The sequence below is a fragment of the Myotis brandtii genome, unplaced genomic scaffold (genome assembly GCF_000412655.1).
Source record: "Myotis brandtii unplaced genomic scaffold, ASM41265v1 scaffold185, whole genome shotgun sequence".
NCBI classification, from domain to species: Eukaryota; Metazoa; Chordata; class Mammalia; order Chiroptera; family Vespertilionidae; genus Myotis; species Myotis brandtii.
The window spans coordinates 4,887,604-4,898,716 of NW_005356870.1; the positions used below are offsets into that span (position 1 = coordinate 4,887,604).

The following is an 11,113-nucleotide window of genomic DNA, read 5'->3' on the forward strand; positions in this document are numbered from 1 at the left end:
AGCGCACCGACATCTGCCTGCTCAAAGGTAAACGCGGGCGCCGGGGAGCGAGCTCCAAGGGCGGTGTATCGGGGCTGAGTGGCCAGGGGAGGAAGTGCCCGGGGGGACTCGGGGCGGCGGGGATCCCCGCGAACTCCTTTGTGCGCGTCGGCGTGCACGGGTCTGCCCGGGTTTGGGGCGCTCGTGTGCAGTGCGAGCTCCTGAAGTCCTCCGGACGGTGAGCGCGCGTTTCCCCCGTCACCTGCCATGCTGCACCCTTCCTGGCAGGTCTGCGTTTGTTTACACTCACTAACGGTCTGGCCTCGCGGGCGAGGCGCCTCTTCCGCGTTGCTCACCTTCCAGGGAAGCGCTCCTAAGTGTCACTGTGCGGGTGGGGACAGGTTAGGCCTGTTAGTTTGGCCCGCCGAGGCCCTGTACCGAGGTCCGACCCCGAGAAGCCAAGAGGCGGGGAACGGGTGAAGGACGGGGAGCGCCAGTTCGATGGTACACCTGCCCCTCGGAAATGCACCAGGAAGGTCGGGTTGCGGACGTTGCGTGGAGCGATCTGTATCCCCCCCGGCCCCCGCTGCCGCCCAACTCGAGGACCCCCCGGGAGGTGGTCAACTCCTCCGGTGCCGCGGAGACCCAGGCCCCGCCGGCGCGGGAGGTGGGAGGAGTGAGTGTTTGGGGAACGCAAGGCGGGGCAGTGCCTCCCTAATATTCAGGCAGCGGAGTAGTACGACCTTTTGTTCAGGCGCGATTCTGGAGGATCAGATGGAAGGCTTGATGTACGAGAGCCCTGGTGCAACTCTTCGGGGAGGAGAGTCTTGTCAATGCTGGAAGCCGGTTGCCGACTTCATGCCGTCCAAGTAGCTGGAGGGAAGGTGCGCTGGCCGCACCGGCAGACCCGCCCGGGCCGCTGTCCCTGTTGGCCCTCGCGCGGGAGGAGCCGCAGGACGCGGGAAGCGAGGGCGCCCTGGCCGCGATGCGCCCCTGCGCCCCTGCCTCCGGCCGCCGCATTCCGCGCATTCTTTCGCCCGGTCCGGTCCTCGCTGCCGAAGCCCGGAGGCGGTTCAGACTCCAGCCTTCAAAGAGCCGCTCGGTTCCTCCTGCCGGCGCCGCTCGCCTCCTCCCTCCTTTCCCTTCCTCTCCCGACCCGCTCACCCGGGAGGAAGGGAGACGGCGGGGGGAGGAGGACGGAAACCTCTCCCCACCGCCCTGTCCGAAAGGCTGCACAGAACTGCCCAGCGGCGACGGGCCGGGCTGGCCCCGGTGAACAGCGGGGGGCTTTGTTCTCGGCAGTTGTTTCCTGGCCATTTGACCTGTCAGCTGCTGGGGAAACGCTGCCGTTGACCTGTGGTTGAACCACTCAGGCGATTTTGCTGATGCTTCTTGCCGTGGGAGGCTGCCTCTTGCACCTCCGGTGGAGCCCCGTCCTCCTCCCTTCTTCTCAAAGCGCTTTCAGAGAAAGTGCCAGGAAGGGGCCGGCGCCGCAGGGACCGCGCGCGGAGCTGTGTCCGGTCCAGGTCCCGGTTAGAACGTCCGCGTGGGGCCAGGCGGCGGAATACGCCCGCCTTTCCGTGTCTGGCGCTGGAGGGAACAATAAGAGAAGCTGCTCTGGGGCGAAAGTCCCTTCGGGGGCCGGGTGTGGCCGGGTGTGCTCCTTGCTGCGCTGCCCGGGGGCTCCTCCTGATTTAGAGCCGAAGCGCGTGCCTCCCTCGGGGGTTTCTGAACCCAGAACCCTTCCCGGGGGAGGGCAGACCCACGTGGAGTCTGGGTTCGTTTTGTTTTATTTTTCTTCCTGGAAGAAATCCGGAGGGGACCGCCCTAGAGCGGCAGCTGGGGACCTTGGCCCTTGGGCTTCCGGGCGGGCGCGCAGACACTTAGGCCTCCCTCCCAGGGAGGGAAGCATATTTTTAAGGTTTCCTCCTCCGGCTTGCGGCACCTCCCTGGGTCCCCCAACCCCATCGGGAGAGCCCAGAGCCAGATCGATTCCGAGAGACGCCTCCCGGACCAGCCACTCTGCAGGAGGCAAATGCTGATGTAAAGGCTGGGTAGGACCCGAGCTTCTGGGTAAAATGATAGTCCCCTGGCGGTTGGCGAGGTGCCTGGCCCACTGAAAGGCAGCTTTCCAAGGGCTGCTGCCTCCCAGGCCTGCACTGCCTCCTGTTGTCCGACCTGGTGCGGCCGGGAGGACGACCCTATGCATCTCAGAGTCCACAGATCCTCCCTCTGAGATGGAGAGTGTCTGGGCCTGGGTCTCAGGTCAACTTGTCTCTTCAGGAGCAGGCCATGGGCGTAGCCAGGAGGGCCCTGGGCTGCACGAGCAGAGGAAGCCTGCCTTTGGCAGCCGAGCCTGACATTCATTCTTGGGGGGGGACGTCTCTTCCAGCTGGTTCTGTGGCGCTGGCAGGCTGTCTTGGAGGTTGTTACCTGGGTCATAATCTGTTCAACTGAGCCTATTGTCATATACGTGCTAAGCTGAGGCCCTCTTAACACAGTTCCTCTTCCTTCTCTTTGCCTTTTCCTGGAAAAGGCGTTCACCCTGAGGACAGAACGAAATTGGGCAGCTTCTGCTCCCACACCCCTGGGGAAGGTGCTGTCTGGGGGAGAAAAGCAATGGATGCCTCCTGCACCCCCAGTTGAAGGCAGCGGAGTGGAGGCCATGCGGGTTGTGGGGTGGGATAGGGAACGAAATAAAGGGAAACACCGGAAAACAGCCTTAGATGATCTTTAGTCAATCCCTGCATTGATTAGGGGTTGGGTCGTTTGGTTCCCAGTGGAGCCGTTCATCTTATTTTGTAGCTCGTGGGCTTTTCTGTGTGTCTCGCTTCCTGTGTGGTGCTGGGTGTGGAGTACACGTGGTTGGACATTAAGCCAGTCATCCAGTTGTTGGTGTCGCCATCCGGAGGGACCATAAAAGCAGCAGGGTTTGTTCAGAAGTTGTGTTATCCTTCCTGGCCAAAGGCTATTTAATTCTACCAATTATAATTATGTTTAAAATTTTGATTTTTCTATTTCTGTCTCTTTGACCGGGCAGTTGCAGGTGGTTCATAACTAATACCACAGGCAAGAATTCAGAGTTAAGAGTAAACTTTACTTAATACCAATAAAATGCTGCCAAGTTTTGCTAAAAGCAATAACCCAAATCACTACATTTCTCTGGTCTTTTTTTGCGAGTAAAATTCCCATTGGGGTAAACTTTTTTAAAAAGCTAAGTTTATGTAAAATCCTATGAGGCATTTTTAGGGACAGTTTAGAAGTTTCAGTTTTTCAGCTTTTATTACAATAAACCTCTCCTTTCAAATCCCTTTCTCCTGCATAAATCCTTGGATTAGGGTTTTAGACACCCCCCCCCTCCCCACCCACACACACCTTGGTCATTAGAGAAAGACAAAAAGAGAATTTTTTTATCCTAATGGAAGTCATTCCTTACCTCCCATCTTCCCCAAATAACAAATCAGTCTGTTATGCGTAGATTTCATGTATAAAAACATTATCTTTCCCTTTTCCTGTCTAAAATTCATCTCAGCTCATGACCATTGTCAGTTCTTCAGGTTCTGAAATAAAAGCTGAGAAAGTGGGAGGATCCACCAGATATTCCAGCTTCTCACTCCCAGTTGGAACTCATGGGCCCCATGGGCCCCGGCCTGGCCAACCATTCAGAGGCTGATATCACACTTTCTGCAGAAAACAGCCACCGAGGGCAAAAGAGAAATGGTTTGGGGGCGTGATGGGGCTCAGCCAGCAGCCCTGGCAACTCTGGTGACTGTCTCCTGCCTTGTCTCACTCTGTCCCCACTTGTCCAGCCCATCTCTGGTCCCCAGGAGGTGAATAGCATAGTCCCGGGTCACATACCTCCTCCACCCAAAGAGACTGGCTTTTCTCCTTACAAATAAGACACAGTGCCAGTGACAGCCAAGGATTTTAGAATTACAAAAAAAAAAAAAAAAGGTAGGCCCTAAAGATAATTTCTACCCCCTATTGTAATTTGTTACAGAGTTACAACGAATGAAGCAAACTCACTACTTTTGGCATCATTTGAACTGGGTGCTTCCAACACAAAAGTAACTACAGAGTGTCCCCGTAAATTGAGAGTGAAAACATCATCCTTACTAAGACCATCACAGCTCCCTGGGGCTTGTCCCTGATTCTTCTAAGAGAGCTGGGCTGCACCCAAGATGGGCTGCACAGACGCTGAGGGAGGGAGAGAGGAGGGCAGCCTTTTAAAAAAGGAGCCAAGACATTTCTTTAAAAAGGCAGGACATCTGAAACCAGATAGCTGGTTTCCTTACTGGGAGGCAGTTCCCGCCTAACAAAGAGGAAGTTTGACAGGAAGGAAAGTTCCCTCTGGAACGGAAGCCAGTTTGCTGAACGCAGCAGACAAAACAGGACTGGGAAGGACTTGCAGACAAGATCCAGCCGAGTGGGGCCTCAGGTGTCAGCCAGCTGTCCCAGGACAGGCAGGTTTGTGGTGAGAAGCCCACTTAGTAAAATTTAATAACTGAAAACTGCTCAGCATTCCACGGGTGCTTACTAAGTCAACACCCACCTCAAGGGAAATGCTCAAAGCCAAATGACCTTCAAATGACCTCAGACTTTCTTGCTGGCAACATATGCCTTGTATTGATAGGATGTCTCTGGAGAGCCAGGCCGAGAGCCCTGACTGTGAACGGGTGATATGCTGAGTGTTAGGGGGGAAAGCAGCAGCCACATTAACATTGGTGACCCCGGTCACCACCAGTGCCAGTCTTCCCCATCACAGACCCCATTAAGGGCCCTATTATGGTGATGGGATCAGCACCACATCAGCCTGTCCTTTCTGAAGCGCCCTACACACACTCTCCCAGCCCTGCATGGATGGGAGGCCAGTCGGCCATCACTGCCAGTAAACTCTGAAACGTGCATTGCTGTGTGAGTGTGTGAGGAAAAGGAGAGCACAGAGTTGAACTAGAAATGTTCCTGAAGGAAGTTGGCTGAGAAATTATATTCCCTCCCCACCCCACCCCCCAAAAAAACCAAACCATTCCAGTTTTAAACGTAAGATGAGAAAATCAGAACTTTAAGACTAGGAAGCATATTACTAAATAAGAACATGGAAGAAACAAACAGGTCAAAATGAGTCAGAGTCTATTATGGGATGACATTTAATAGGGCATAGAAAAAGCAGGTGGAATCAGTAATGAAATTGTTTTAAGATAACAATGAAGATCTTGAGCACATAATGTCAGTTTGTAGTTCAAAAATAATTAAATTGAGGAATTTAGAGGTGATATAGTCTGAAATCCTTCCGTTCTGAGGGCGGGAATACAAGGGTGAGGAGAGAGTGTGCTTGCTCAAACTCCCACTGGCGCCCGCACCCTGCCCTCTGCCCTCTCTGCGCACCTGCAGGAGGCATGGGCTCCAGCCCGGCCCACGGTGTCCCGTTGGAATAAGCCTTCTTCTCCTAAGTTCTGGATAAAACTTGGTGATTTAAATTGAGCTCTTACAGGGCTGTGGCTCTGGTGTTTGCGTGGATTTGGGAGTGTGGAGGGGAGGCACTGGGAAGCTGGGGAGCATATTTTGACCTCCCCACTCCCCCACAGTAAGAATTCATTTTTATTTCCGTCCTGACCCAGGACAGGGATACAGACACGCCTGAAACCAGAGTTCCGTGAAATTATAGCGTCTTTAAATGCCAGTGCATTCTAGTAGTTTCTATTTTATTGCATTAAATTTAAAAGGCTGGTCACAGCTCCTCATGACAAACCTGGAGGTAGGAAAGCACTGGAAAGAAGTGGGGTTCGGTGAAATGCCAGCAGTGTTCTGCCGGGGAGTTTTGCATGAAAACGGGGTCTTTGCATGTTGCAACCAGCAAGCAGGCCGTGCCCTGGAGGAGGACCACCAGGAGGGCAGAGCTGGGCGAGCAGCAGGGTGGGCTCCAGACAGCTGGTTAGAAGCCGCCTTTGAGGCCAGTGGGCTGAATGCTGTCTGTGCCCTTTCCTGGGGCTGCCCTGCACCTCAGCTTCCTCTTCTGTAAAATTGGAACTAGTCACACCTTCCTCAAGGGCTGCTGGTTGGACACATGTATGGGAAGAGCCTGGCATGGTGAGCATTTCCTCTCAAGAGTGCCCATCATTTTAATTAACACGGATCTGATACCCAGAGGCGGCTTCCTGCGATGTGGCCTGGTAGGGTAGACTTGGAGGTTCCTAACGTGCACGATTCCATGTACCCCACTCGCCTGCATGCTTCCGGCCCGAGGGCAGCCACTGGCCCCCCAGAAGGCCCTCCTTTGTAACAACCAGCCGGACCCCCAAAAGCCACAGCTCTGGAGTGAAAACCCCTTTCGTTGCTGCCGCCATCACAGATGTGGCCCTTCTGTGCTCCTGTCCCTCCGGCTGATCTGCTTTCTTGACTTAAGTCCCTTTTTGCTTGTTCTTTAAAGATCCACCAGAGGGCACTGACTTTTCAGCATGTTTCTGTTCTGTTCCAATAGTGTCTTTTACTGACCATTTCGGGTCTGGCCTCTGGGTCACCTCTTATTGTCCCCCCACCTGCCACACCCCCGGGGTCAGCCTCTGACTCGGGTTCTCTGCACCTCCCGGTTGATGGAGCCTGGGAGGCAGCGGGTGTCCCAGCCCGGGAGGGTCTCCAGCTCAGAAGTGCGGGACCTGTCCTTCTGCTGGCTGAGTGTCGGGTCTGAAGACTCCAGCTGGAAAACACAATGAAGCCCAGGAGGAGAAGGTGGCCCAAAGTCTGGGAAGTGGCCAGGAATGCTGGGGTCCCCTTGTAAGTGCCCAGAAAGGAACCTTCCTTTTATGCGTCTCCCTGAGGCCAGGCGCGCACTGGCCGTCCCAGTCAGTCCTCCGAGGACTGCTGGCGTGGGTGCTCCATCACATTTTATGGATGAGGAAGAAGCTCAGAGCGGGTGGGTGCCGGCCCCAGACCCATGAGTCTGACTGCAAAGGCTGTGTCCCCTCCAGAACTTCAGTCTGCTGCCCTTCCTGTACCTTCTCGGCAGTGGGAAGAACATTCTTTCTTTTTTAAAAATATATTTTTATTGCTTTCAGAAAGGAAGGGAAGGGAGAGGGAAAGAAAGATAGGAACATCAATGATGAGAGAGAATCATTGGTCAGCTGCCTCCTGCACGCCCCACACTGGGAATGGAGCCTGCAACCCGGGCATGTGCCCCGACTGGGAATTGAACCGTGACCTCCTGGTTCATAGGTCTGTGCTCAACCACTGAGCACCACCAGCCGAGCCACGTGCTGACTTTTTGTGTAGGTGTTCAACGTGGTCTGTTGACTGATCCATTTCCCTTTCTACTTTCTCCCAAGGGGAGGAAGCATTTACAAGGTTTCCCGTCTCAGATGTTTGGGGGGCAGCGGTGTGGGCAGCTTTATAAGGAAAAGAGGGGGCAGATGGGGGTGATAACGGGAGGGAGAGCTGCCCTGTGCTGAGGTCACCGCTGAGGCCACCAACCGCTGAAACTGGCAGCACGGGTGGGCCCCTCGGCAGGTTGTCTGTCCAGGGAGGCTGGTCATTATGACTCAGCAGGAGCAGGTGCCTGTGACTGGAGAGATAGCCATTTATTATCCCGGTGGGGGAGGGAGGCAGTGGAGGGGAACAGAGCCTCCGGTCAGGGAGGAAGAAGTGCGTGCCCTGTTTCTGTAAGCCTTATGATGTGGCAAAGAATCATGTCCCTTCCTTTCTGAAGCAGCTTCCAGGGCTGGAATTCTGGGCAAGAAATTGACTAACCATCACATGTCAGCATATTGGAAGGTTACGATGAGTGTTACAGGGAACAGTGGCACCAGGTCCCTGAGCCACCAGGATTTAAAGGTACTAGCTACACACGTGACCATCAGTTGAAGGGGTCCATTAGAATAGTTGTTCCACAACATGCAGGCCCTACTGAATTATTTCTAAGTAAATTTATGGTTTAAAAAAATTAGATATAATTGACAGTAACATTAGTTTCAGGTGTAAAACATAATGATTCGATATTGACTATATTGCTAAATGATCACCACAATCAGTCTACTTAACATCTGTCACTGTCTAGGGTTTTAAATTTTTTTTTTCTTGTGATGAGAACTTTAAGATCTAGTCTCAGCGACTTTCAAATATGCAACACAATATTAATAGCTATAGTCACTAAGCGGTACATTATATCCCAGGACTCATTTATCTTACAACTGGAAGTTTTGATCCCCCTTCATCTATTGAATTAATTTATAATCCATCTTTGGTCCTACAGAACCTGCAAAGTGGAAACACAAGCAGGGCCAAACATTGACAGTAGTTGGCAAGTCACTGCAGAGCCACGTCCAGAAGTCACAGGGTCTGAGTGGAGGCTGAGCGTTTCTCGTCTCGGAGTGGTTTCCTGCCTGCCTCTGCCCAGCCAGGCCTTTCTGCTTGGCACGGACACCATCCCACATGTTTAGCTCTTTTCACTGAAAAGATCTCCCTTCCCCGGAAGGTGATCTCACAGATAACCATCCCAGGGATTAGCAACTCTCAGGTCAGGAAATCCTCCCTTGCCCCAAACCTGTGTGTGTAGATTGAAGCCCATTTCCTCTTGTTCTGGCCCCTTGTCGACGGAACAGCTGTTCGCAAGGCTGGTCGACTGGCATCGGCTTTGTTGCCGAGATCCAGAAGGGCTTGTGCCAGGGTAACCTTTTTCCTTCTCCCCCCACTGAAGCTCTCCAAAGGAAGGGCTAAATTGGGGAACGACAGACATCTTTGCAGGTTTCTTGTGCATATGGACACCCACAGAAGCCTTGGCCTGTCCTCACCCTAAGGGGCTCTTCTGGAAAGAGGCCCTTCTGCATGCCCCCTGCACATCTTCCTCTATGTGTCTGCATCCCTGAACGTGGACTCAGCATCTCTGGAAAAGGCTCCGTAGCCATTATCTCTGGGCCCACAGCGCCACCCAGTGGTAAATGCAGAGACAGCGCTCCTCACTCAGTGCAGGGATAGGATTCAAGTTCTTTGTGGTTCCTGGCTGGCTTAGTGACCCCATTAACCTGAACTTCTTTCTCCTCACAGGTGGCTATGAGAGGTTTTCCTCCGAGTATCCAGAATTCTGTTCCAAAACCAAGGCCCTGGCAGCCATCCCGCCCGCAGTGCCCCCCAGCACGGCCGAGTCCTTGGACCTGGGCTGCAGCTCCTGTGGAACCCCACTGCACGACCAGGTGTGTGGGGGCTTCTTTTCAGAGTTCTGCTTTCAGAGGCTTTGGATATTGGGATGGGTTGTAAGGTAGGTTAGGAATAGGTTATTTCTTGGAATTCTTCCTCTTCCCTCTCTTACTCCCCTAACTTAAGAAAAAAATAGAAAGACGTACCTCCTGCCCTAGCCAGTTTGGCTCAGTGGATAGAGCATCGGCCTACGGACTGAAGGGTCCTGGGTTTGATTCCGGTCAAAGGCATGTATTTTGGTTGCAGGTTCCCCAGCCCTGGTCGGGGTGTGTGCAGGAGGCAACCAATTGATGTGTCTCTCACATCAATGTTTCTCTCTGTCTCTCCCTCTCCCTTCCAATCTCTAAAAATCAATGGAAAAATATCCTCGGGTTAGGATTAGCAACAACAACATTTAAAAAGACGTAACTCCCTGATTAGTCTCTAGAGTTATGTGTAGACAAACAAGGAGGCTGCTGAGGCTGGATGTGTGACCTGCCCTGCAGGAAGCTGAGCGAACACCCTTCTTGGAAGGAGTGGCCTGTGGACCCCACCCCGTCCAGAACACTCAGGCTGCCCCCACTTATAAATGACATAAATGGCCAGCCAGCTCTCCCCCAAGAGAACCGGCGTAAGCCATTCCATTTCTTACAAGCCCACCCCTTCCAGCCCTTTTCATATAGACGGAGAGGGGTGCACTTATGGAGCCCAGCAACTCTGCTCCCCAAATCTCAGATTGCATAGGAAACCATCCTTCATTTAAGCCAAGTTACCTAATTTTGCCAAGATCCCTCCTTTTGTCTGTGAGGCCGGCATGGCATCTATTTTTGACATAACAACTGAAGAAGTATCCAACCTAAGAAGTCCCTAAACCACCCAACAGATAGCTTGGTGATGGGCAGGTGTAAGCTCTTAAAGTCACAAATAGTGGACAAGCCAGCACCGTGTCTGTCTCTCCCTCTATCAGGGGGAGCTGCTTGAACAAGGCTTTCCTGTCCTGGCTTCTCTGCAGAGGGCAACGTAAAGGCGAGAGGAGTCCCACTGGGCCACCGCTCCCGTCAGGAGCCTCCTCAGGATGAGGGGAAGCCTAGAAGGGCTGTGTCCAGGCATTCTCCCCAGGGCGGTGAAAGCCCCTCTCCCTGTCCCAAGCACCCCAGCCCTCTTCCTGCCTGCTTTGCACTCACGATGTTGGGGGCCTGTTTTCCCTCTCTGGTGCAGGGGGGTCCGGTGGAGATCCTCCCCTTCCTCTACCTCGGCAGTGCCTATCATGCTGCCCGGAGGGACATGCTGGACGCCCTGGGGATCACGGCCCTGTTGAACGTCTCCTCTGACTGCCCGAACCATTTCGAAGGACACTATCAGTACAAGTGCATCCCCGTGGAGGACAACCACAAGGCCGACATCAGCTCCTGGTTCATGGAAGCCATCGAGTACATCGGTGGGTAGGCTGGCCCTGGTGGGGACTGGGTCCAAGGCAGGGTGGGCAGGGTGGTAGGGACCATATGTAACTCGTGTGGGGGAAGGAGGATGGGGAGGTGGTTCCCAGGGTGTACTCTGCCCTCTCCCACCACCTCGCCCCCCCCGCCCCTCCGCCCCATAGGAAGGCCTGCCCATTGCATGGACGGTGTGTTGGGCAGGGATGGGAAACCTGATCCTCGTCCATGCTGTTAGCTTGCATAGCCTTTCCCTTCCATGTCTCCAGGTTATATTGATGATGAGGAGGAGGACAAAGAAAGGGAGAATTGAGTCATTATTTTTATTTCTGCAAGAGGAAATCCTTGAATGTATTGGGGTTTAGCATGTGTTTTTTTCCAAACTCAATGCATGGGTTTGGTTGTCTCAAAAACAGCCTAGAATGGTGGGGATTCGACAGCCCCTCCACGTAGGTATCCTCCCTGCCCCCCTTCCGTGGGAGTGCCCCATCCTCTGACACCTGTCCAGCCCCCTCTCCCTCCCTCCCTCTCTCCCTCCC

At 53.7% G+C, this 11,113-nt stretch overlaps 1 protein-coding gene across 1 annotated transcript in view; it reads left to right on the forward strand.

Moving 5' to 3' along the window:
- Positions 1-11,113, forward strand: part of DUSP4 (dual specificity phosphatase 4) — a 16,382-nt gene that overhangs the window by 619 nt on the left and 4,650 nt on the right. The window contains exons 1-3 of the mRNA XM_005864056.2: positions 1-27; positions 9,013-9,158; positions 10,360-10,579. The exon at positions 1-27 is cut by the window's left edge and continues 619 nt beyond it. Coding sequence (XP_005864118.2) covers positions 1-27; positions 9,013-9,158; positions 10,360-10,579 — 393 coding nt within the window. The remainder of the gene's footprint in view (positions 28-9,012; positions 9,159-10,359; positions 10,580-11,113) is intronic.